The sequence below is a fragment of the Natrix helvetica genome (genome assembly GCF_964273705.1).
Source record: "Natrix helvetica genome assembly, chromosome: 14".
Classification (NCBI taxonomy): Eukaryota; Metazoa; Chordata; class Lepidosauria; order Squamata; family Natricidae; genus Natrix; species Natrix helvetica.
In genome coordinates, this window is record NC_138564.1 from 11,340,052 (window position 1) to 11,367,719 (window position 27,668).

At 40.7% G+C, this 27,668-nt stretch overlaps 1 protein-coding gene across 1 annotated transcript; it reads right to left on the reverse strand.

Annotated features, from left to right (window-relative positions):
* Window positions 1–4,772: 4,772 nt before the first annotated feature.
* HORMAD2 (HORMA domain containing 2) lies at window positions 4,773–26,723 on the reverse strand (the record flags this gene model as incomplete). Its single annotated transcript, XM_081966477.1, has 13 exons — window positions 4,773–4,916; window positions 8,512–8,556; window positions 9,886–9,950; window positions 16,837–16,930; window positions 18,580–18,848; window positions 19,831–19,982; window positions 22,298–22,365; window positions 23,175–23,201; window positions 24,410–24,430; window positions 25,598–25,634; window positions 25,880–25,943; window positions 26,424–26,568; window positions 26,673–26,723. 13 exons carry the CDS (start codon window positions 26,721–26,723, stop codon window positions 4,836–4,838), a joined length of 1,119 nt encoding a protein of 372 aa, XP_081822603.1. The 3' UTR covers window positions 4,773–4,835.
* Between the last annotated feature and the right edge of the window lie 945 nt (window positions 26,724–27,668).

Sequence of the window (27,668 nt, forward strand, 5' to 3'; positions counted from 1 at the left end):
AGTTACAACGCCACTGGAAAAAAAGTGACTTAGGACCATTGTTCAAACCATCACCGTGGTTCAAGGTGATTGACATTCGGATGCTTGGCAATGGACTCACATTTATGACCATTGCACTGCCCGGGGATCATGTGATCTCCTTTTGCGACTCTCTGATGAGCCAAGTCAACGGGGATTCGCTTAACAACCGGGTTACTAATTTAAGAACTGCAGCGGCTCACTTAACAAACGGGGCAAGAAAAGTCGTAAAATGGGGCGAAACCTCTCACTTAGCGATATAAATTTGGGCTGAGGACTACCTGTACTCCCCTGCTCAGTCCTAAATATTGTTTTTGAGATGAAAACTAAGGAGAGAGGAACACCCCCCCCCCGCCAAATAACCTTGAAGAAAAGAGCCCGCTCTCTCTCTCTCTCGCTTTAAAACAAAGATTATTCATTTCAGTTTGGATGCTGCCCAACTCCCATCAGCTCTTTTCATGGAGGTCTATTTTCTCACTTCTTGAAGCCTTTGAAGATTTTTTTGGGGGGGTGGGTAGCTTCCTGAAAAGAACCCAGGTGCTGCCCAATGAGATCATGGGAAACAGTAGGGGAAGAAAGGAATTGTCAAGAGGTGAATCACCCCTTTTGCCCAATGATGCCTGGCTGAGCTTGGAGGTGAGAACTAAGTGGGTGAAGCCGTTGTCTCCTACTGCCTGGCCGAATGAACTCTGCAAGGAGCTCCATGATGATCTGGAACTTTTATTACTCACTGCAAATTAAGAAAGGTCAAAACTCCATTGACCAGACAGATCTGATGAGATTTGGCTCCGCAGAGCAGGAAACCAAAAACTGATTTCTGCTCGGTACAGTCCCCTACTTTTTCCCTGCAATGAAAAGAAAAGCAAGACAGTAATCCTAGACGGGACTCCCCTGGGCTCACCCACGGAGTAATAGTCCTAGACTTATAGACATCACTGGTACCGGAATTTCCACTGAAACCCATTGGGATTGTAAATGTTCTGACCCAGCCTTAGCAGAAGCAAGAAAACAGGCTCTTGTCACAAGAAGCCCTCTTTATTTACCTCTTGTGAATTCATTGCAAAGTGGATGCAGGCAAGAGTCCTGAAAAAGAGTTAACGGCAGCAACGCACCTTATCAGTTCCTTGCGATAATTGCAAGGAAGCTCCCAGCCAAAAGGCTGCAAATTAAGTTCTGGCAAGAAGTCTCTGTGGCACGAAAGACGATGAGCAAAATCTTCAGAAGTACGAACTGTTGTCTTCTACGACAACCACTCCCCTTTCCTTCTATTTATTCCCCAGCCGGGGAAGGGCCATTTAGCGTTTGCTTTGTTTCCTGAGTCAACTCCTTGTTCTCCATTGTTCACCTCTCCTAACTGCTCTGTGCATACATGCATCTTGAACAGGTCCCAGCTGTTCTTTCTCCACACTTATATCAGCCTCCAAAGACAGCTGTGTCTCCAGTGGGTGGGAAATGTCCATCAGAGCTTTCCCCAGGTCCTAGAACTGACCCAACTTCCTCCCCAACCTCTTCATCATCCGAGTCTGGCAGGCCACAACAGTAAATGAAGTCAGATCAAATTTTATAACAATTCATTAAGTGGTTATTTAGTGCTTATGCAGTCCTTAAGTGAATTTTGTTGGTGGAAATTGGCAAAAAGATGGCAAATTGCAATCGCAGGACATCACAGCCTGGCACAAAGGAGACTCAGTTGCCAATTGCAATTACGAAACTGCCACAGTGGTTGTAAGTAGGGGTCAGAAGGTGCTTTTTCTGAGGGCGTTGTAATTTTGAACCTTTATTAGATAAATAAATCAAGAAGTACCTGTACTTGCCACGTTCCTTTCTAAACCAGGTGAACAGGAGCAGGCCATTTCACCTCAAAGGAAAAGGGCCAAGCCAAGTGAGGAAGGTGAAATCATGAATATCGGTCTAGACCCATATCACACTGTCACGGCTGCTTACACACGCCTTGCCTGGCAGCTCTGTTTTGAAAACTTGAAATCGGGTTGAAGCATAAGGAAGTGGCTTACACTGAGTGTCTTTTCCGGGAAAACAGCGTTGCTTTAACACAAGAAGCGACTCCTGGCTAGTGAGGTGAGTAAGAGACCTGGGTGAAGGCAGGTGTATTCCGAGTTTGTAAGGCAAGGTTGGTGGGAGAATTCCCCTCGGTGAGCAGTTTCTTGAAACTGGCTGTGACTTGCAACACACACACACACACACACACACACACACACACACACACATTTGCATTGCCTCTGTTTAAGTTGGTCAAGAGCGGAAATGGGAAATATTTCGATGCTGGGTTACACACCTCACAGTTTCCCCTGCTGCTTTTCCTCACTCACCCAGAACATAATAAACAAGACAAGTAGTAACGGAGGGAGGATCATCAAAGGCAGAGCCAACTGAGAATTAAGGAGCAATTTGTTGACAGTGAGAATGATTAATCGAGGGAGCAGCTTGTCTCCCAGAATTAGGGGGTGCTCCATCGCTGGGGTTTTTCAAGAATAAACATCTGTGCTGACTATATGTTATTATGTTACTACCTAATAATGAACTATGTGCAAATGTATACTATGAGTATGGAGGGGGGGCGCACCTACCGCACACTGCAGTTGCCAAAATTTGTAACCTATCCCCTACCTTTTCCCTTTGTAAAATATTAAAAAAACCAATAAAACTTTGTTTAAAAAAAAAAGAATAAACATCTGTCTGGAATGGTGTATAGTTTTCTGCATGAGCAAGGGGTTGGACTAGAACAGGGGTCTCCAACCGTGGCAACTTTAAGCCTGGAGGACTTCAACTTCAACAAAGATATGGAGACTTTAGAAAGAGTGCAGAGAAGAGCAACCATGATGATCAGGGGAATGGAGGCTAAAACATAGGAAGAAGGTTTGCAGGAACTGGGTATGTCTAGTTTAATAGAAAGAAGGACAAGGGGAGACATGATAGCAGTCTTCCAATATCTCAGGGGCTGCCCCAAGGAGAGGGAATCAAGCTATTCTCCAAAGCACCTTCAGGCAGGATAAGAAGCAATGTGTGGAAACTAATCAAGGAGAGAAGCAACTTAGAACTAATGAGAAATTTCCTGACAATTAGAAGAATTAATCAGTGGAACAACTTGCCTCCAGAACTTGTGAATGCTCCAACACTGGAAGTTTTTAAGAAGATTTTGGATAACCATTTGTCTGAAGTGGTGTAGGGTTTCCTGCCTAGGCAGGGGGTTGGACTAGAAGATCTCCAAGAACCCTTCCAACTCTGTTATTCTATTGTAAACCATATGCACTTCAGTCACGGCTTGCATTAGGATACAGAGTTAATATCAATGCAATAAACAAACCAACAAATTTTCATATAAATATTAGCTGCTAGATACAATCCACCAATCTACGTCTGTTTTTAGTGAATAACTCAAAGCTATCATTTAACACTATCATCGGGTTTTTTAACCAGAACTGACAAGCTCTTCCTGCTAGATTTTATCTCTCACATTAAAAGATCAGTTCCATCATTTACAAATAGGAAGGGGAAGTTCACAAAGTTTTGCACCTAAAATCTCTGAAATGTTTACACCAATATTGTGTGCTTGGCCCTATGGAGCAGTATGCTTTACAAATTTACATGAAAAAGCAAATCCCCCCCGCCCCCCCAAAAAGTAAAAAGAAGCAAAAGTACCTAGAAAACACCATTACGGGAAAACAAAATGTTTTCTAGAAATGACTAAGATGAGACTCGAGATAAGTCTAGCCATGCAAACTGAGGAAACGACTTTTTTTTCCTGCTGGGTTCTTGCTTAGCTTAATCAAGTTAGAAGTAATGACATCTATTTAAATTAGCATGGGTGTTTTTGATAACCAGTGGCTCCATTTACCCTACTGAGTAATACCACCAAGAAATGCAATCTATCTATATAAAAATGGCTCTGTGTGTGTGTGTATAACTCTGGAACTCCTCGAGCAATTTCAACCAAACTTGGTACACAAATGACTTACTCTCTGGAAAAAAATGTGGGTGTAAGTCACCCCTAACACCCCTCGGGATGTGTGTTCTGTTCAGATACAGCCTGTTGTGCCTTAAAATGGCTACTACTGTACTGCCGTAAAATGGCTTCTACTGTACTACCGTAAAATGGCTTATACTGTACAGCACAGTGGAATTGCCATGGTAAGGGCTTCACAGTACTCCAGAAGGGGGCTCCCTCTGGTAAGGGGGAAAATACAATATTAGCAATTATGTTTGGTCCAGACATTTTCCATTTATTATAAACAAATACCCGGGCAATGCCAGATTATTAGCTAGTTATTAATTAATAAACCCAGTCTGTGGTTAAAAATGAGAGCTATACATGTGATTCTTCTGTATTTATTCAAAAATAAAGCAAAAACGGGGAGAACGCACAGAACACATACACATCTCCAATGCATTCTCCTCCATGTAGAATAATCCATAACAAACATCTCTGGAAATTGTGTGCACAGAGAAGCACAATGATACAAAGGTACCATACTACAGTTTAGCTGTATTTCTAAGTTGCTAAATTGTTAACAGACAGGGTGACAGAATCTCATTACATTGACAGAAATGTTTATCAAAGACAAGAAGGGGAAAGGCCTTCGTAAATGGCAGAATCAGTTTGCTTCAAGGCAGCTAGGGTGATAAGGGACCATTTTTTCCCCTTATTCCAAGTGGGTTCAAAATTGCCATTGTCCCAAATATATGCTTTTTGTAGAAATGTACCCAAAGTAGGTAACAGATCAGAAACTACCGTCCAGGTGCATTACAGTCACAGCTATTGCTTCCAAGGTTGTCGTAACTTTGGAGGGGCAAGAATCAAATCAAGTGTGTTGTGCTTTCTTTTTCTTCTTCTTTGGTGCCCTCGTGTTTCCTTGGCTGGAAGCAAAGTCCATTTGCCATGTCTGCAAGAACCACCAAAGGGAACACTTAATACAAGAATTCATATTCATATTTACTCATTCTGTTTTATTTTAAAATTTTCAATATTGCCCTGCACTCACAAAAATGGATTGCTGGACTCGGTCACAAAGATAAGTGAATAATGCTGATACGATTTGTGTTTATCTTATACAAATGAAAGAAAGAAGTACACAAGAAGCAGTAAACAACATCCTTGGAATAAAAATAAAATTAATAGGTCTGAAGATATATTTTTTTCATTCATTTTTTTCTGATTTCCTTTCTTCCCCCACCCTTCCATCCCCATGTTAGATTCTTAAATCTGCCTTGCGACATAATATATAATATGTGCTATATATGAAAGCCATTCTTGCTTAAATTTGCCAAACATCTGTTATTAATATGAGGTGGCAATTTTGTCATTATTGCATGTTCTCCAAGTTTAAGTTCCCAATGTAATATGGTTGGTAAGGAATTTCTTGTTTTCAAAATGTGGCTCGATTGCTGATTTTCCTTACATATTCCTGATCGGAAATCTGAATGCTTGTAAATGAAAAAAAAAACAACTTCGTGTAAGAAAGGAAAACATTTGTAACATATAAAATGGGAGGTAAAAATGCTGCAAGGGTTATTGCGACCATGTTTACATGGCAGTTAATTAATCCAAAGATGTTTTTTGATGGAAAATTAAAAGGAAATGGGTCACAATTCTGTGAAGATACTGATTCCATATTCTAAAAACCCTGCATGCAGTTTATGAATCCTGTATGATATCATGTTTCATAGAATTACCAGGGAAGAGTGACAAATCATTCTTTGAAATACAGTATCATCCAAAACAAGTTCATAATCCCCATGCAGGATTTAATTCCCAATCCACACTGAGTAACTTTATTGGGGACGTGTTGTAGCTCAATAGCAGAGTTATAGCCCTTGCAAAATTACCTTGGTTCAATCTCTGATATTATCCAAGAAATCTGGAAAATGCTATTACAGTAAAATGTCATCGTAACGGGACTAACTGGAAGCCTTTGTTATTCACAAATGTCTGTTAAATATGTTAAATAGCATCATGTGAGCAATCCTTAAATGTGACAATTATACAAGCTTATGCTCCGACCAAGAGGACAAAAGTTGAGTTTTGTGTTTTGTCAAGCAAAATGCACTCATTGAGGAATTACAAAACTGAAAAAACCCCAAAAGGAAGCGAATTGATGATAGAAAGATTTGGGGACCTCTGCTCTTAAAATACCACAGAAAAAATAAAGGGTTTTTTGGGGGGGATAGAATTCTGCCATGCCCTTAGTAGAATACACTGTGTTGTCCCAGAGTTGAAGATGCTCACCTCCTACTCAGAAAGTTGAGAGGTCAATCCTAGGCAAGGGCAGATGTTTTTCTATCAGGGCACAAAGAGAAACTATCTGCTGTGAACTTCGTGTAGGCATCAGGAAGGGCATCTGGCCAGTAAACACTCAGCTCCAGAGTAGATTTAATAATTCTATGTAGCCTATACACTTTTTACGCAATTTTACACACATCAACTGTGACAGAACTGCAGCTACATCAGTCACATTTTCTCTGCAGAAACATTATTTGAGTTGCGGTGGCGCAGTGGTTAGAATGCAGTGCTGCAGGCTACTTCTGCCGACTGCCGGCTGCCTGAAATTTGATGGTTTGAATCTCTCTAGGCTCAAGGTTGAACTCAGCCTCCCATCCTTCCGAGGTGGGTAAAATGAGGATTGTTGGGGGCAAGAGGCTGACTCTGTAAACCGCTTAGAGAGGGCTGTAAAAGCACTGTGAAGCGGTATATAAGACTAAGGGCTATGGCTATTTCTTTTAAACATTGTTTTATTTTGATTAACGAATAAACCATCTTCATGGAATAGAAATCTCAACTAGATTTTTAAAAAATCACTTCTACCTTAAGCATAAAGGGAAACCTGGTATTCCCAAAGAGGCAAGAGAATGTTTCCACGGTTCTCCAAACTAACTATCCAGAGGATCTTTGTTCCCACATTAGAAAAAGTTTTAAGTGCACTTTACAAGCCTCCCCAGTTAGCCATGTGAATCATATCTTCTTGCAGATCTCTAAGATGATAGGATTTATTGTTGGGCTAGTAACGGTCCACTAATGACCAAATAGATTCACTTAGCTGGTCCAGTAATGGCTCATGTAATTCTTCACAGGGAAACCATTATACCTTCAAAGTCTCAGTATTTAGTCATCCAAAATTGCAGACATGTCTACTGTTGGAGGAAAAGTATCTTGGGAGGGTCATTTTAATATTTAATTCTGCTGGGGTTCAAATCAAACCTTGGCTGAATCTTTAGCCTAACTTTCGTCATCGTCTTAAAGGAAGGTAGGGTGAAAATATTTCTCAACCAGTAGAAAGGTTACAGATATGCCTCTCCGGGTTAATTAACCAACAGCTCTTAATTAGATTAAACACAAGAACTTTCGAAAACTCAAATGCGTTTAAAGACTCACACTTTTCCCCCCCACCAAATACAGTAAGGAAAAACACAAAAGGGAAATGAAAAATTCTGTGGAATTCTTTCCATATAAGCACGTCCATTGAAAAGTGACGTCGCAAGAAAGGCATCTTCTGGAGACCTGCTCTCTGCCTTCTCACAGACAGATGTTCCTTGTGCACTTCCCTTGAATGGAGACAAGAGAGGAGATCGCGATCCGCCCTCTGGCTTTTGAGAACTGCCAAGACCAATATTAGGGATGGGGAGATGGTAGAGTTTCCTAGGGAAGGATGGAAAAGGGTCCCCACCCTGTCTGCTACAATATTTTCCCTGCCATTCTTCTACCGAGAAGGGTGGGTTGGAACTGGAAGTGGAAAACTAACTTTTAGAGGAGGCTCAACATTTCCCAATAATAGCAAATTATACTTTGTTTGGGATCCTAGACAGTTCGGTTTCTTTGTAATGGGTGTGGCATCTCTGTAAAATGAGGGAAATGTAATTGTCATGTTTTAAAAATAAAAAGACATTTGGACAGTTACCAGATTTAAGAGGCAGGCAAAAGACAATTTTTAAAAGCTATTAAGGTACATACAAGGAGTTGCACTTGTCTCCTCTAATTTCTACATTATCCTACTATTTAATGTCACTTTTCTCACCTCAAAGCTCAAAACTGATCTCTTCTCAATTTGTATGCCTCCCAGTGTCACCTTGCAGGGGAGATGAGTGGCACAGAAATTAAACCAACCAACCAACAAATAAAATCTATACAGGCTTATTTATACTGTAGAGCCCCATGATAATCAATTTGAAATTAATCGAAGGATAATAAAAATGGATTGAGGAGAGCCATTAAGCTGCAGACAAAATTAAATGTGCAAGTTCAATTAGAGTTTATGTGCAATTTGCTGTCAAAACTAGAAATCCTGTTTTTAGTTCTGTGTTTCATAATACCTAGTCAAATGAACTGGCATCCGGATATATCAATAGATCATATCCTGGTAGCATCATTTCCTGACCTTGCTCCATATTTCTAGGTACATATCGATGTCTAATTAATGATTTCGGGACTGGGTGAATTTAACAAAATAGGAGAAAAAGAGAAGTAAGAACTAAGGATGTGGTTACCATTCTAGTTTCCACTGAGTCTTTAGAAGAACATTTTTCGTGGACCTGGGAGAAAGGGAAATTAAAATATTAAAAACTAATACGGTAAATTCTTCAACAGTGGTTAAAAGAGCTGGAAGGGATTTTGGAGGTTCCCTAGTCTAATCTCCACTCAAGCAGGAAACCCTATATACCGGTAATTTCACACAAATGCTTGTTAAATGTTCTAAGAAATTTCTCCTTAGTTCTAAGTCGGCTCTCTCCTTGATTAGTTTTCATCCATTGTTTCTTGTTCTGCCTTGTGGCAGCCTCTTAGATATTGGAAGACTGCTATCATGTCACACCTAGTCCCTCTTTTAATTAAACTCTACATATTCAATAGTTTTGGATTTATTGCATTGTGCAAATACAGAAAAGGAAGTACAGTTCAGGAAGCCAAGTCATCTTAATTTGGTTGTTCAGTAAACTGCAAAGAAAGAGACTAAATCACACCCCCGTACATTCTTTAGCTTCCTTTGCCTACATTTAATGGTATTTGGCATGATCTAAATCCAAATATCTCACCCACGATGTGTCATGTTGTGGTTTTTTTGAACTGCCATCGCATGGATTCCAATGAGCGACCTGCTGCCCAATAATTTTGCTTACCTATTTCCTATTTGAGACAATAGGTAGGGAAAGTCCCTCTGCTAAGTAGAACAGAATCAATGAATCATTCATAAAGCAATAGCTTTTCCAGACAAATAAACAATTTTGCCTAGTGGCTTGATTTCCATTTTTCCATGAAATGAGTCACGTGATCATTCAAGCCTACCAGTCCTGCAAAATAGGGAGCAACAGTTTCCCCGTGGAAAAAAAATAAAATAAAAATCTATCAGCGAACTGAACAAGTGTTGGTGCTATAAAAGTACACCTTGGGCACCAAAAGGTAGAAGAGACAACAGGCTCATATCAATTCTTCGTTGATGGAATGTTCTTTTGCAAATCTACACCGAATTGTAATATAAGCCATTAATTGGCGTTTCCGGAAAAGGCACAGTGTCACGGTATTTTAATAAGGACTGCTGTTCAGTGAATGACTCAGCAAATCTGGGATTGCTGACTCAAGAAAAGTGTCTAATTTTAAGCAAGAAATGGAGCTTAAGGGAACAAGCGGACCAGAAACCTACTCAGCCATTACTTCAAACAAAATACCAGATCATCATTTCAACTCTACCAGGCAAACCGAGGCCATGATTTCTGAGGTCAGAAATAGACGAAAGACTAAGATTCTGTCTGAATTTTAAATGTTTAGCGTACAGACACAGCTTCTGACATAGAGTCTTGTCCAATAAAAAGTTCTGGCTAGCACCAGATGACAAAAAAAACCCCCCAAGTCAAAACAGTGAGGCTCACTTTGTGAGACGTCTTAGTACCGCATTGTTTCTCTGTGTCTTCAGCTCCATCCTTTCTGATTGCTTCTAAAATAAACAGTTTGTTAGATCTGGGCAACGAGAGACAGACTGCGGACACGACGTGACTTAACAGCTCTTTATTAGTAATAGTAGTGATCCAGCTTACTCTGTGGTCGGAGGGTTCCCCTTTTATAGGGATGAGGCACGCCCATTGACCAATCAGAGGAATACCTGTTTCCCGCTGTAGGAGCGGACCTGAGGGAAGACTTATCCCGATATATGCTAATATCTAACACCCCTCCCCTCCTAGATGGGACGTTGCGGTAGGTGACATAGTCCTTTAGGTAGGTGGGTGTTTGTCTTGCTCGGGAGGAACGTCGGAGTTCAGGTTGTGTTGAAGTACTTGCAGGATTGGTTTCCTGTTGGGTTGAAGTAGTTGCAGGATCGGGTGCTTTTTCTGTTTCTGGAGGTCTTGCGTTTTCGATGCTCTTTTCCCTGGTATCTTGTTCGGCTGCGATGACGGGGGTTTGCTCAGCGGCTGTGATGACGGGGGGTTGCTCAGCTGCGTGCGTGATGTCCTGTCCCCCGCTTAGCTCGCCGGTGTCGTCGTTTCCTGGGATGAAGTTTCCCTGCGGTTGTCTTTCTGTGGACAGGAAACTTTCGCCCTCATCCCTTAAGTTGGAGTGTGCTAGGCGACCTCGAAGCTGATCGATGTGCCTTCTCCAATTCCGCCCATCTTCAAGCTCTAACAAATACGATCGAGGGCCCATGATGCCAATGACCCTTGCCGGTATCCACAATGTCCCCCCTGTGTAATTTTGAGCATAAACAGTGTCTCCTTCTCTAAAAGATCTGACCTTACTTGTAGAGTCTGGGGGAGCCGAGGTAGAATAATTCGGGTGGAGCCTGTCCAGGTGAGATCGTAGGCGGCGACCCATTAGTAGTTCAGCGGGGCTTCTACCCGTCGTTGCGCTCGGGGTAATGTGTTGAATGAGGAGGTAATGGTCAATGCGTGTTTGCCAATCCCCCGGGCCCATCCTGGCGAGGGCCTCTTTCGCGAACCGCACCATTCTTTCTGCCTGACCATTGGACGCTGGATGGAATGGCGCGATGAGGGCGTGTCTGATTCCCAACCCTGCTAAAAATGTTTCGAACTGCATGGCCGTGAATTGGGGCCCGTTGTCCGATACTAACAGATCTGGTAGACCATGGGTGGCGAAAAGCCGCCTAAGAACCTTTATAACTGCCTCTGCCGTGGTTGATGTCATTAGGACTACATCCAACCATTTAGAATAAGCATCTACAACTATGAGGAAGGTTTGACCCTGGAATGGCCCTGCAAAATCAATATGAATGCGTGACCAGGGTGCCTTGGGTTTCTCCCATTCTGTGGCGGGCGCTTCCGGGGGTGCTGGTCTCGACTCCTGGCATGGATCGCAAGTGGCCACCCACTCCTCTATTTCTTTGTCCATATTGGGCCACCACACATAACTTCTCGCTAACGCTTTCATTCTCACGATCCCCGGATGCCCCATATGTAAAGCATTCAATACCTTTTTTCGTAGCGCAAAAGGAATAACAACTCGATCCCCCCACAACAAACATCCCTGTAACACGGAGAGTTCGTCCCGTTTAGACCAAAACATTTTGAATTCCGGGCCCACATTTCCCTTTGGCCACCCCCTCCATACCCAAGTTTGCACTTGTTTTATTAAATTGTCCTTCGAGGAGAACCTTGCAACGTCGTAAGAAGAAACCGGTCCCGAATCCAAACAGTCAATGAGCAATACCGGTACTTCTGGAGTGGGGTCTGGCAAAATGTCTGGTAATGGGCAACGGCTGAGCGCATCTGCGTGCCCTAGAGTGGAGCCCGGTCGATGAATTAACTTGTAAGAGTACGCAGCCAGGAAAACAGTCCACCTGGTCATACGTGGAGAAAGGGAGACCGGAGTGGGGCGATTTCCCGCCAAAAGTCCTAACAGCGGTTTGTGATCAGTAATGAGTTCAAAATCGCGGCCGTAGAGGTATTCATGGAAACGTTTCACACCTGCAACGGCAGCCAATGCTTCTCTGTCCATTTGGCTGTAGTTCCTTTCGGCCGATGAAAGAGTTCTGGAGTAGAAAGCAATGGGTGCTTCTTTCCCGTCGGGCATCCTGTGGCTGAGGACTGCTCCAACCCCGAACGGCGATGCGTCGCAGGTCAATACCAGCGGGAGGGTCTGACTGTATTGTACAAGTAGTGAGTCAGTGGTGAGCAGGCGCTTTACCCCGGCGAATGCTGCAGCTTCTGCTCGTCCCCATCTCCATGGTGCGTTCCTCTGGAGTAGACGGTGTAGTGGCTCAGCAACGGTCGCCTTCTGTCTCAGAAAAACGCTGTAGAAATTAAGTAGTCCGAGGAAGGCCTGCAACTCGGTTTGATTTCGTGGTGTGGGGGCGTCCTGGATCGCCTTAATTTTCTTTTCAGTGGGGTGAATTCCCTGACCATCAATTCTATAACCCAGGAATTCTACGCTAGGCACGTTAATTTGGCATTTTTCTTTTTTCAGGCGGAGACCCTTCTCTCTGATTCTGGCCAAAACCGATCTGACTCTTTTGTTTAGTTGCTCCTCGTTTGCAGCGGACACCAAGATATCGTCAAAATATGGGACGACTCCCGGTATCCCTTGCAACAGTCGTTCCATGACGCTCTGGAACAATCCTGGAGCAATACTTACGCCGAATTGTAGCCGGTTGCATTTAAACGCTCCTCTGTGCGTCACTATAGTCTGGGCCTCCGCTGTGGCGCTATCTACTGGCAGTTGCTGGTAAGCTTGTGCCATATCTAATTTAGCGAAAACTTTTCCTGGCCCCAATGAGTGCAATAGGTGCTGTACTACGGGCACCGGATATGCGCTCTGTTGTAGCGCGACATTAATTGTGCATTTATAGTCTGCGCACAAGCGGACTGATCCGTCTGACTTAACTGGGGTCACGATAGGTGTCTCCCAACGCGCGTGATCTACCGGCTCCAGGATTCCTTGTTCCACTAACTTATCTATCTCTTTATCTATTTTTGGGCGGAGTGCAAAAGGCACTCGTCTCGGTTTAAGCCGGATTGGCGCCACATTTGGATCTAAATTGAACGATATTGGTTTGCCCACATACTTACCAAGACCGGAGCTGAACACATCCTCGAACTCCTTAAAGATCTTTTCAGCGCTGCTGTTTCTCACGGCGTTGATTCCGGTGACTTCTAATCCCAGGGCTTCAAACCAATCAAGCCCCAGGAGGTTCTGCAATGGCGCGCTGGAGATGGTCACGGGCAGCTGGGCTTCGATGTCCTTAAACTGGATGTGGAATGTGCCTTGGCCCACGATGGGGACTTGGTTCCCCTGGTAGTCTCGTAGCAGGACGTCAGGAGCGCGCAGTTGGCTCTTTCTGAGGCTGGGAATGGCCTGTTTCATGGATGCCCATGAAATGATCGTCAGGGTTGATCCTGTGTCAACCTCCAGCTCGCAGGGTGAGCCCTCCAAGAGGACTGTGACTTTCAGCCTTTTGGGCCGCTTAGGGCGGACCTGATGTATCGTGGTGAGATACGTTCGCAACTCCTCTCTCTGGGTCAACTCTATCTCATCGTCTATATCCTGAAAATACTCTCGTTGAGCGTCTTGGTAGAACGCTCTTTCGGCTCTCTGTGTGAATTCTCTCTGGGGATACGCTCGCTCACTTTCTTGTGAGTAATCTCTCTGGGAATACGCTCGTTCAGCTCTTTGGGGAGTTTCTCTCTGGGTAAACACTTGTGGATTTTTCTCTGGGCGCCCTTTTTGATTTCGCCAAGCCCCTGGGTTGGGCTTCTGTTGGCGGTACATGGGTGGCTGCCGTGAGGCAGGGACTCCGCTCCGGCACACTCGTGCGATGTGCCCAAGTTTGTTGCAGTGCGAACAAACAACGTTCCTGAACCTGCAAGTAGACCTGGGGTGATTCCCTCCGCAGCTTGCGCAGGGCGGCAAACGGGATCCGGGTTTCCCCCCAGGCCTCCAGTGACTGCTCTGCATTAGGTGACTGTCCTCGAACTCGGGATCCACGTAGTCGGGGCTTGCGTCTTCGTAGTGGACTCTGGTTTGTCTCGGTGCTGGCTGGGTTTCGTTGACCCTTCGTTGTATGGTCACTGCTGATTTCTCCGCTGATTCCGACGCTCTTGCTTTGTTCAATGCTGACTGTAGGGTTAGATTCGGGTTGGCTAACAGTTTCTTTTGCAACGAAATGTCTCTTACCCCACAGATGAATTGCTCTAAGATATGCTCTTCCAAATCCCTGTATTCACAGTGGGCTGCTATTCTTCGTAGAGCTGCAACAAATTGGTTAATGGATTCTCCCGCCTTTTGAGTCCTCATGTTGAACTCTTTGCGGCTGACATGGCGGGACGGTTTTGGCGCGTAATGTGTTTCCAAGGCTTGTTTCAGCGTCGCCCATGGTACTGCTTGTATTGGAGTAGGCGCGGTGAGGTCTCTGGCCGTATTGAAGACTTCCTTTCCGCAGTAGCCGAGGAAGATATTTTTCTTTCTTGCATCGGTGATCCCCGTGTACTCATTTGCTTCGAGGAAACACTCGAAGCGAATCATGAAGGCTTCCCATTCGTCGGTTGCTGGGTCGAAAGGAGCGGGGGGAGCATGCATCGCCATCTTCTCAGTTTGAATTTGCCGCGCTGCGGTGATCTGAGATGGCTGCCGGAATTTCTGCCGAATTCCTGGGCTGGATCAAATCCGGAGATTCTTGAAGTAGCGTTCTTCGTCCTATCTGTCTCTCAATCCCACCCTCGTCGCCAATGTTAGATCTGGGCAACGAGAGACAGACTGCGGACACGACGTGACTTAACAGCTCTTTATTAGTAATAGTAGTGATCCAGCTTACTCTGTGGTCGGAGGGTTCCCCTTTTATAGGGATGAGGCACGCCCATTGACCAATCAGAGGAATACCTGTTTCCCGCTGTAGGAGCGGACCTGAGGGAAGACTTATCCCGATATATGCTAATATCTAACACAGTTTATATAATTTGCAGACACACATCAAAAGTATTTTGTATATAAAAGTAAACAAAGCTGGGGGGAAATGACAATTATCTATCTAAACAGAAATTTGTCTGTGTGAAAGTAGGCATTATTTGTTAATTGAAAAATATAATAATCCCAGTCTTGAGCCAAAAACATCCATTTCCGTATAATCAAAAGTCAGAATAGTTCCTACACACAGGCATCCAAAATTATTAGATTCATACAGCTATAGAAATGTGCACACTGAAGCAATATGACAAGCAAAAAGAACATCTAAAACATATTAGGGGAGTGAATTATTTACAAATAAATATTGTAGTCCAGAAATTGAAGTGATTTGGGTGACCTTGTATAAAACTTACATAATGCATTATTTATGGCCTTTCATGAGAAAAAAAAAACCAGAAACTGTAATATTTGAAAAATCTTCTCTTCTGTCCACCAAAACCAACAGGCAATAGCAATGCAGAAGTAGTTGATAATCGAAGGGACATGACATAAGAATAAAGGATAAAAGAAAGGAGGGCACTACCTCTGCTTTGATAACCTTTTAGTCTTTGGGATTTTATACATTTTGATTTCATGTTTAAGTGGTAAATTTTAACCTTAATTTTGTTTCCAATGTTTGGTTTTAATCATGTGTTTGTATTGTTTTATTAAGTTGTTCGTAAAGAGTTGAGATAGGTGGTGTAGATTTTCAACAAAAAGTTAAACTATCATTTGTCTGGGATGACCTAAGATTTACTGCTTTGGGTAGGGAGTTGGACTAGGAGAACTTTAGGGTCCCTTCCAGCCCTATGATTGTAGAAATTTAATGACTGACTGATTGACAAAAGAGAGAGGGGCGGAAAGAAAGGGGGAGAGGGAGAGAAAGGGGGGAGAGGGGAGAGATACTTTGATAGATTATAATTAGACTGATTACATTTGGGGGGGGGGATAAAAGCCAAACCAGGAAAGGGGGCAAACTTGAAAGACATTGATAAGGATTAGGGGGAAAATGTTTATGTTTCTAACTTTGCTTTACAAAAGAAAATTCAAGAGTAGAACAAAGAACCACCTTGCAGAAACACATATTCCATTAAAAATGTCTAAAATCAAATAATGCACGTACATTTATTTTTTAAACAGCAATTCAATTCCTGTATTTTTCATGTGAATGTAAAACACAGTACATGAAGTGATAACCAATTTACATGGTAAAAGTTGTGTGTCCAACATAAACGATAAAGGTGAGTTTTGAAAGAATACATAAACTGAAAAGACAGCTTTCTGAAATAAAGGACTAGGAGCATTCATCTGTGTCCTTTGTAATGAAGAGCATGGGGTTACTGTAAATAGAGTCCAGGAAACCATTATAAAATACATTCGATGAATGCTTCTATTCATTTATGAGATTTTTGCAGAGGGGAGCGAGGGATGACACATTTGCTGCATGCAAATATTGTGACTTATGTATCTAATGGATGACACCACTGTTAGGAGGAGGAACATTAGGCTCCTCCGATACCTGGGCAACGCTGACTGTGACTTATGACCATTTTTCACACTTACGATCGTTGCAGCATTCCCATGGTCACACACAATCAAAATTCAGACACTTGGCAACTGGCTCGTATTTATGATGGGTTGCCTTGTTCACCTTTTGTGACCTTGTAACAGGCAAAGTCAAAGGGGAAGCCAGATTCGCTTAACAACCGTGTTGCTAACTTAGCGGCAGTGATTCACTTAACAAGGTTGTGAAATGGGGCAAAACTCACTGACTTTGCTTAAGCAATGGAAATTTTGGACTGAACTGTGGTCATAAGTGAAGGATGATCTGTACCTCAAAACCAAGCAAACTTTGTCATATAAATCCAATGTCCAATTAATGACAGTAAAGACCTCTGGGATGTACACATGATGTATGTTTTAGATCGATATACCTGTTATATCTGGATTCAAAGGGAGCATGTGCTGTGACACTGCATTTTCTTCAAATATCCCATATTTATCCATATAAGCAGCCATAAACCTCCTCTGCAAAAGAAGCTCTATTTCTTTAATTCCAGTTAAAGGAAGACATAACTACCTTTTTTTTTGCCTAACTGACAATAAAAAGCATTGTTCCCTTCACTGCCTGATACATTGCGTGAATTTGGTTAACCGACAGGTTAAATGTACCAGAATTGAAAGTCTTACTATAAAAGTGAAAGTAATGAGGGAATTTAAAAACTCTTAAAATAACCACAGGGGAGTAAATAGGTAGGTTTCTCTATCAGTTTTCTAATGATTTAACCAACATCACTTTCTCCAGAATACCTTGGCCACTCTATGAGAAACGAGAATGATAGGTATTTTCCATTAGAAATTTAAAATGTACTTTCACTAACAGTTCCCTGCAGAAGTTTCCCTTTCAGTGAGGACTCCACCTTCATTCATTTACAGAAAATCACACACACACAAACACACACACACACACACACACCAAAAAAACCCACCCTTCCTTGCTCATTCGCAACGTTGCACAAATGAGATTCCGGCTCCGTTAATGTGACTGATTTGTGTCAGCACAAACTTACTGCTTTTAAATCTATCTGGGGGAAATTTGTGTGTGTGTGTGTGTGTGTGTGTGTGTGTGTGCGTGCAGATATGTGACTGAAATAACTACTGTAAGGACAAGTCCAGAGGGGCTTTTTTTTCTGGGTAAAAATCACTAAATTGGGACACTTTATTCCCCCCTGTGCAAAAACAGGTACATTTTGACCTGGGCCTTCTGATTAAGTTAGAGGATGGGCTTTCTTCATTTTGGAAAGAGACTGCTGTCATGGCCTACAGGCAAAGCGTAAAAATAAGAGTCATATCCTGCTCTAAGGGAGGAGGAATAATAATGGACAAATTGCATCCTTTTCCCAGGGGATAATATGCTTTTTTTTACGAATGTTACCAGAAGTTCTTTTCCACTTTCACAAGAAGTCAAATATTAACTTTTCCTCATAGCTAATAAATTGTTTATTTACTAGATTGATAAGCCACCTTACAGGCGCTCAAAAGGATGCAAACAGCATCACCTCTTCCCATGTTTTTTCACCAAGAAAAAGCCGTGAGGTAACAATAGAAGAGAATATCTGTAGCTCAGGGATGGACTGTGGATTTCTTGGTGCTCTCTGAGCTACTGTTGTTTGTTTGCGGATGCTTTATTACCCAACTAGATTGATTAATACATTTAAATCTTGATCTTTCCAATAATATTCGTACACCAGTGGTAGGCTTCCATTTTTTTTAATACCAGTTTGCTCGTGTGCACTCTATGTGTGTAGCTTTAGCCTTTAAACTTTCCTTCAGGTCTTCATGGGAGATGGAGTTGATCCATCTTCAATGAACCTGGGGGCTCCATCATCCTAGATCCAGATCTAATGTAAAGACAATTTAAACTTGTATTGTCAATACATATTCAAATAATCATGTCATATGCAAGTATGGGGTTTTAATAAAGTAATTCAGCTTTGCCTTTTAAAAAGCTCATTACAGTATATTTACCAGGAGTACTTAAAACAGGTGCCCTGCATTTTAAGTAATAAGGCTATGCACAACTACCTCATAACCCATTTTACGTCTGATGTTAAAACTCCCACTACAAGGTCACCCTCATTTTTGTACAAACTGGTTTGTGGAAAAGAGAATGTAACCTGTTCTGGTACTTTAGCGCTGTCCGCTTCTTCATCTTCATCATCACAGTCTAAACCTTGGTGGGAGATTTCAGTGGGACCGTTCTCTTCCACCAGACTGTTCTCCAGCATCCCCATCCTTTTGCTGTCTGTTGTTACCCTCACTTTCAACACATGGAATCCAGTGGAAACAGATCCTACTTTGAGGTTCACAGGATCACCATCAAAAAGCAGACCATCTGAGCTGTCGCCTTCCTTGAAGCCATGAGGCTGGTAATCAATGGGTGTGACTGCAAAGGAAGCAGGTGTGAAATCTGGAGCAACAGGTATTACCCCCAAGACAAGAATCTATCCATCCATCCATCCATCCATCCATCCAGTATCTATCTATCTATCTATCTATCTATCTATCTATCTATCTATCTATCTATCTATCTATCTATCCATCCATCCATCCATCCAGCATCTATCCATCCATCCATCCATCCATCCATCCACATCTATCTATCTATCCATCCATTCATCCATCCATCCATCTAGCATCCATCCATCCATCCATCCATCTACCCATCCATCCATCTAGCATCTATCCATCCATCCATCCACCCATCCATCCATCTAGCATCTATCTATCTATCCATCTATCCATCCATCAATCCATCCATCTTATCTATCTGTCTCTATTTATCTCCATCCACCCACCCATCCATCATGGGGCAAAGCATCTAAATAAATTCCATGATCTTTAAGCACGTATTTGCCCCAATAATTTATTTAAAACATGTTTACTTTTTGAGTCAGCCCAGAAGTTTCTCATAATGATTTTTCTTTAGATTATTAAAAATAACAACGTTATGGACAGAGATTATCTTGTCTAGTAAATACAACAGGGAAGGAAAAGAGGAGGAAGGGGAAGGAGAAACATGTAAATTCTTGTTCCTAGACAGAGCAACTTGAATGCAAACAACTGGGAGAGGAAATGATACAGCTAGTTTTTAACAGAACCAGCGGTGAGAGGGTACCATTTCCCATTTCAAGGCTCACAAGTCCTGAGCTAGGATGTTCAATATACACACATGGGGAAGGGGGGAGGACAAGAATCTGGTCTCTGATTTATTATTGATTCCACATTTAGTTCTAGTTGGGTTGCAAGCCCAAGTCTTGCATTGGCAACTCCAATGCCATTTCAATAGCAACTTCCAACATCTCTCTGGGTTGGGTTTTGTCCTAAGTAGAAGCCGGAATGGGTAGGAAATCTTGCCACTTACTTACCATCTTTGTAATAGAACAGTTTCATGGTCAAAGTCACATCATTAGGTAGGGGTCCAAGATGCTGCATCAATATATATAACTTGCGGATGAGTAGAATACTGGCCCTTTTAATTTCTTGGCTATTTGTTCCATTGTGAAAGCTGACTTGAGAGCTACCAGGAAAACAACACATGGGTTAAAAACGACCTTGACTGAGGTGGCTTAAACCAAGGTTGCACATGCAGCCTGCCAGCATAGATTCTGTAAATCCTGAATGGATGAGGCTAAGAATTTTGCATATTTGCAAAGGAATTGCTAAGAGCTAAATTGCTGTCTTAAACTTTAATTGCTCATGTTAGCAATTTCATTCCTAAAATATTCATTTATTTATATGCTAAAGATTAAAGAGTAAACTGAAATTTGTCTTCTTTTGCTTTCTTTTCAAGAGAAATGTACTTGTTTAATATAGGTAGTCCTCGACTTATGACCACAATTGAGCCCAAAATTTCAGTTGTTAAGCGAGACATTTGTTAAGTGAATTTTGCTCCATTGTACAACCTTCCTTGCCACATTTGTTAAGTGAATCACTGTTGTTGTTAAGTTAGTCACATGGTTGTTAAGTGAGTCTGGCTTCCCCCTTGACTTTGGTTGTCGATGTGACCCGGCAACACTGCAACCGTAGTAAATAGGAGTCAGTTGCCAACTGTCTGAAGTTTCATCAACCATGGGAATGCGGCAGTGGTTGTAAGTGCGAAAAGTGGTTATAAGCCACTTAACTTTGAATGGCCATTAAATGTTGTAAGTTGAGGACTACCTATGCTGAAATATTATATTCAATCAGTTATTTATAGGCTGCCCACTTCCACAAAGGCTATTCGCAAGTACGGTAATGTAGTAGCAACCATTAAAAACAATGTTCAATCACTTTGGCCTAACTGAAGCAGCTGTAGTAGCAGCAGCAGCAGCAGCCATAAAAAATAAATAGTAAATCAAGGTCTTCTTGCAAGCCTTCCAAATCTCGGATGGCAATGTATTTCACAGAATGGGGAAAACAATTTGAAAGGTGTATGATTTCCCTGGGAGCCCAATTGAAGAACTGTGATTGTAATTAATTGCGAAATTAAATAGAATCATACTACGATATTGCCTGAGTCGCAACTTTGCAATGCTCGCCAGAATAAGCTGCTCACAAAAGAAATAATTTAGAGGCATTAACAGAACAGAACAAATGACTTCACGGGACACTAAATGATTAAACCATCCTAAAAATGGGACAAGAAGGCACATGGACTAAATCCAAGCAAAATGTGCCATCCAAAACTATTTTGGTCACTAAATAAAGTCGCTGTGAGCCCAGGGTTAAATACCTAAACCAACGCTACGTTGATTCAGTGCCAGATGGACTCCCTACTGAAAAAGACTTGTTAGAGACAGCTAGAGTATCCAGATGGATTTGCCACAAATAGGATTATACATTAATTAAGTCAGAGTAAGTCAGATGTCTATATTCCACAACTAAGACATTGGTTAGGATTGGGGTACCACTTCTCAGTTGCAGCGTAAGCCAAAAGAGTAAAAATTAAACACGGCATTAGGACAAATATAGCGCACCCACTGACTCATTTTACTGGAAGGGCAGGACAAAGCTGTAGAGTCCTTTTTTATAATTTCAAGAAGATAAATAGGGCAATGAAGGCATATTGGTGGTTGGCAATTGTCTAGAATTACAAACTGGGTCATTAACAGTGAATTGACACTATGATGCAGCAGGGCACATCTCCAAACACACAAAAAGATGACAAATACTCTTTTGTTGGACTACCGAACTTAGGTCTCTGTGTGTCCCCTCTAAAGAAATAAGAAGTGGTGCATTAATTCCCATCACACAGAATGGGCCCAGCTTATATGATACATATATATATGCTGGATTGTAGGTACAACATATCTCTCTGTTTTTCACAAGCAGCTCCAGTTCACACAAGGAGCTACTAGACTGGTGCATAATGAAGGATGAGCTGTCCAAAAAAGCAGCTGATGGGGCAAAGTATTTTTTTACCTTGCAACTTCCAAAATTACCACATTATACTGAAACGTGCTTCAAAATTAGAGTACATTTTCACATGAATTGTACCACCAGGTGGAAAAAAGTTCCTTTTAGGTCTATGCTGAGGTTTTTTTTTTTTAAATCCACCTTGGTCTTCAGCTATTATTATGATTTCAAGCTGGTTAGATGCACAACGACTGAGGAGCGATGGTGTTTAAAAACGTTTGCATTTTATAAGCAGCAATTTGCTACAGTAATCAGTTTCCGTAGTTCTGAAAAAATAATGGATTTATTAATAGACATACATTAGAGACTACCCTTATGCAATGAAAATATTAAAAGTTAAAGAAGTCAGAATTTGCATTTCTGATGACAATTTCAACTCGTGAGATATTTAATACAAAGCGTCTGCTGTTTCCAGAAATTAAAGAATGAAAAAGTTACCTAGCAAAGTCCATCTGAGGTCCATTCTTTGAGTATTTGAATTTGAATTGATAGAATTCTGTCAAGCGCTAAGGATGGAACAAGAAACAGAACTTGAACGTTTTCCTTTTTTAAAAGAGAAAACTGAAGTACTTATTTAATATACAAATACAGATTTATATTCGATCGGTGATCCTATTATTATTCAGAAAAGTTTACAGTTCTTTCGGTCAATTAAAAAAATATAGTAACGTGACAGAAAAAAAATACAGCATAATAAGAACAGAGACAGGCCTATAGATAGGCAAAGGCAGTGAATAGGAAATAATATAATATCATTGCTACAGCAATGTCAAACTTTCTGTTAAAGATACTTTATTAATTATCAGAATAACAGAATAACAGAGTCGGAAGGGACCTTGGAGGTCTTCTAGTCCAACCTTGCTCATTCAGCAGACTCTATACCATTTCAGACAAATGGCTGTCCATTTGTCTTAAAAACTTCCAGTGATGAAACACCCACAATTCCCAGAGGCAAGCCGTACCAATGGCTAATTGTTCTCACTGTCAAGAAATTTCTCTTAATTCTAGGTTGATTCTCTCCTTAACAAGTTTCCTTCCGTTAGAAATTTTCTGTATCTTGAGTACTAGGCAAATTTAATGCACAAAGATAATCAGAGGTTTGGGCAAAAAATTGTCTGAAGGAGGGTGGAAAAAGTGTGAAGTAACCCACATTAAATGAAGCAAAACATAGATGTAATAATGATACTAAAGAGAATTTGTATATATGATTTGCATCATGATCAAGGCAACTAATCAGATGAATCCTGACTGACTTAAATATGAAATGAAAAAATTCTGGCTGTACCACTTGCAGTTTACAGCTTGTGCCTCTTACCTCGGGGTCTTTGGGATTGGTATAGATCTGTTTCAAGAAAGTAGACAAAATTAATATGGCTCTTCAGTGAATTATTGTAACAAAATAAAGCCAAACCACAGCTCTGTTTGATCATAGACTGATAATCATAACTGCAGGAATGTTTCTTTTTGTCATTCTTCCTGCTTCTGTAACTAGTCACATAAACTGAGCAAATTATAAAATGATGAGAAGAGCGTGCCTATATTTGGATAAATTAAGTAATTTTTTCCATAAGCCAAGCTCTTATCCAGAGAATTGTTCACCACCTACATAGATAACTGTGGTCAATTCATCAACCCTCCCAACCCACAAGAAATTTGCTTTAAAAATCTCTAATAGCAGAAGTGTGTGGCCGCATTTAATTTCAGTGAGGGGTGTTTTTTTTTTCAGAACAGAGATAACACGATCTATTTAGCTAAGATGGTGAAGTGATGCAATTTGCCTCACCAAACCATTTTGTGCTACTTTGAGGTCTCGTTCAATTGTTCCACTAGTGGAAAAAGGTTTTATCTTTCCAATAGCAAACAGAAGAATTGGAAGATAAGTTATCTTTCCGGGCATTTGTACTTCATTTATGCCTCTTTCCCCTAGTGGGAGGTGTTAACGCTTGGTGAAACATCTTTGTCAAAACAATGCACTCCTTCAACCTGCCCAAATGTATAACTTCCATGAAACTATCTAGCGCAATATCCCAGATTGTCAGATTCAAGCAGAAATATGACAAATATAATAATCTATTTGATTTGATTGATTGATTGATTAATTGATGTTGACTGTCAAGCACGTAAATTGGGAACTTCGGGTGAACATATCACTATTATGGTTGATTGCAATACCTATTGTCCTTAGTTTGATCTTCTTTACACCTACTTTTAGCCCGATGTTTTCACTTTGCTTCTTGACTTTATTATTACAGCTTATAGATTCTTTGCATTTCACCTATCAGGGCAGTGTCAGAGTAGTGAAGAAAAATGGAGGCGAGAGTGTGTCTTGGTTAACTACCACTCTAATAAATAAATAATATGCAACAACTCTAAAAATGATCCATCACAATGATGGTGATGGAATGAAAAACATATTTTTAATAAAAGAGTTGATATGACAATGTTTTGGATGTGAAAGACAAACCCTCCTGTATTTGTCATGATAGGATAGGATTCCTCAAGCTGCCCTTTCTAAACTGAGAATGAAGAAAATTTGTACATAGTACTTACTGCCAAAACTGCCATATGTAGCTGCAAAATAAAGAGAGACTGTTCAAAATCTGCATTTTATTTACAATGTGCCCATCACTGCCTTTCAACCACAGACACCAGAAGAAGAAGAAAAAACCTTCTATTTAGTGTGCCACTTTTTATTTGCTAGTTGGTTGCCCTAAGAGGAGAGATGTTAATGCTAAGGAAGAAGAGAAGAAATAGTTCTCCTGCCTCCTCACAATGGGACAGACCTACTTCTGCAATAGATGTCATTTCCCCATCAAGAATTTGAAGAATTTCAGGATTCAGATGAATTGCAAGAACATCACTGACACTCTGTGGCCATTTGGCTTCATTACAAGGACAGAAGGCGGGGATGATTTTTTCCCCCTTTTTTCAGTTGTGTTTCCCTCTGTCTAAATACGATATAAATTGTCTTTCTATACCAGAAGAAAATTCCCAACTTAAATCACTATTTTGCATATTTCAGCTACTGTTCCAAGGACCTAAACTGCATCCCTCAACCTTTTTTCAAAATTAAAAAAAAAATCATTTCCAAGCATGCAAATATTTCCTTCATGGTATTTTATGTGTCTAAAAAGCAATAATAAATCTGAGGATCAAGGCAGTAGAACTTTAGATGTGGCACTTGGCATTGCGCTGTTAAGATCACTTGAAACACTCATCCAGTGGCATGAATTTGTGATAAGATATTTGGCACCAAACATGAAGGTTTAGGTAATTTATCTTCCCTTGATTAGATAAGGACTGGGAAAACCAGGGATCAAATGCAAACTCAGCTTAAAATGACTCTGGTCCAGCCTCTTTCTTAAAATCTTTTACAATTATAGCAAGCTGCATTCTTTGCATGCAACTTAACACCTTCCTAGCACAAAAAATGGCAAAATATACATTTTACACAGAGACCTAAGCCCCTTTCATGTCTCAAACAAAGTATTGCAGTGCATCAGGCAATCTTTAAAAAATGCCAATTAATTAGATTTATTAACACTTCTACAGTCACTCCGAAGGCAAAATATCAAAGTTAAGCATTTGAAAGTTTTCAGCACACGAGTTGTGTGACATTGCTTTTGTGTATATGGTCATTCAAAGCAAAATAACAAGACGACTTTTTTTTCCTGAAAATTTGGGATGAAATTACATTGCATCAAAGACACTTTCAATGTGAGTTTAATTACAGCTTACATAGTTCTTTTCCAGTGCATCGAAACATCCCTGGATCCTATCAAAGAAGACATGTAGATGAGTAAACATCAAAAAACTATTGGCACAAGAAATTTCTAATCTCGCAGGTGCAATTAACAGCTGATCATTAATAAAATGAAGAACTAAAATGCAAAATTTAAACCAGATTTAATAGTAAAGATAATATATCTGGCTTCGCACAACCATTGGTTAATGCTATATATTTAAATTATACTGACAGGTGCTCAGTTCTGTACTCTGGCATTATTTTCTCACTCTTACCATTTTACTACCTGAAGTGATCCCTGGCAACTTTTATCTTCTCGGAGGATTTTTAAACATATATCTGAAAAAAGAAGTACATAATGATCTAGAATTAACCAACATTTTATCAGCTTCATTTTCAGGTGCTGTGAAGACTGAACATTGTGAAACGATTATTGTTGTAGTTTGAGCTTATTTTCTTTCAGCGTAGTTTTTGATTAATGGTTGATTCTCTTGGTGCTGTTAAAGATCATCTGGGGACAATGAAGTCAAGAGTTGGACTACGTAGAAGTTAGGACTGCCTACGTAATTTATAGTTCTGCCTTTGCTAAGAGCTGCCCCAACCAGCTGTCAATGCTTTCCTGGGAGTCGAGTGTACATTGTTTTATTTTTTACAGGCTAATAGGTTTCGCATTTTGGATCCTCAAAATGTTTTGCTGTTTTGTGCGAGGCAAGTATCGGGCATCCACATTGGAAACAGCTCTGGAGGCTGCCAAAAGGGAGGAAGTCCTTGCTCCAGAGCAATCTCAGTTACGGGAGTTAAGGCAGCAAACATGGTTACCTTCTAAATAGCAGGTTCCATAAGAGCTTTCCGGGAAGAGACCTCGCAGGTAACTGATGCAGGAAATTGAAACTGCAAGCAGCCTTTTCACCAGAATCAGGGACTCTTGCTCAGAAGCAATTCGGCTTGGAAAGAGGGCCGTTTCCTGCGTCAGACAAAAATGAGTTGCATGTCTGTTAAGAAAGCAAATTCAAAAGCAAATCCCCAATTTTCTTTACCTAACCATTTGGTTCATCTGGAGTTTCATACCTTCAAGGTTTTATGCTTCTGGCCGATGTGCATGATTTGGGCAGTCGCCATATTAATTTAGAGAGCTGGCTTTTGGGTCACAACCTAAAGGAAGACAAGACAGTTCTAGGTTTGATATAATGTTTACATTCAAACAAGGTGCATCCAGCACCTTGAATATGAGTTTCTTTCGTCCCCAGATTCTGCCTCTGAAATATCTCTGAATTTTTCTCCTTTCAAACTCTGCATTTTATGCATTGCTGTTCTTGATGCATTTTTTTGCTTTTATGTCTTTAAAAAAAATTGTTTTAATGGTTAGGGTTAAGGGGCAAAATAAATGGCTGGATAAAATGTAACAGAAGGAAGTAAAAAATACATTATAGATAGAAAATATAACAGAGTTGGAAGGTACCTTAGAGGTCATCTAGTCCAACCTCCTGCTCAAGGAGGAGACCCTATACCATTTTTGACAAGCGGCTATCAAATCTCGTCTTAAAAGCCTCCAGTCCAGCCCACAACGTTTGATAAACAAAATTTTACAATTTTACAATGTCATAACTTTTAAAATATATTGTCTCAGTTTGGCAGCTGTTTCTTTTAATTATTTTTGAACAGTTTAAACATTTGTTTCACAACATGTAAAGGATAAAACAAATGACTACATATAAAAGACAAAAAGGACATCATGGGTAAAAATACATCGGTGAATACATTTTAAATAAAATTTAAAATTTGTTTTTTAAATCAATGCATTTTATGTCCTGTTTTGTTTTTAAAGGTTAATTTAAAATCAATGTAATGGGCAAAGGAAGAGAAAAGTTCTTTTTAATAATAGTTTTAGCTGAAGAGACAAAAGGTTTTTTTGTTTTTTTTTTTAGTAATTTAAGGAATAGCCAAGTGAAGAGAAAATGCACTTCATAGTAATAATCTAAGCAATAGCAAACTGAAGAACGAAGAGTTATTTTTAACAATAATTTAAGGGGCAGACAAGGGTGGAGAATTGAATTGAGACAGAAT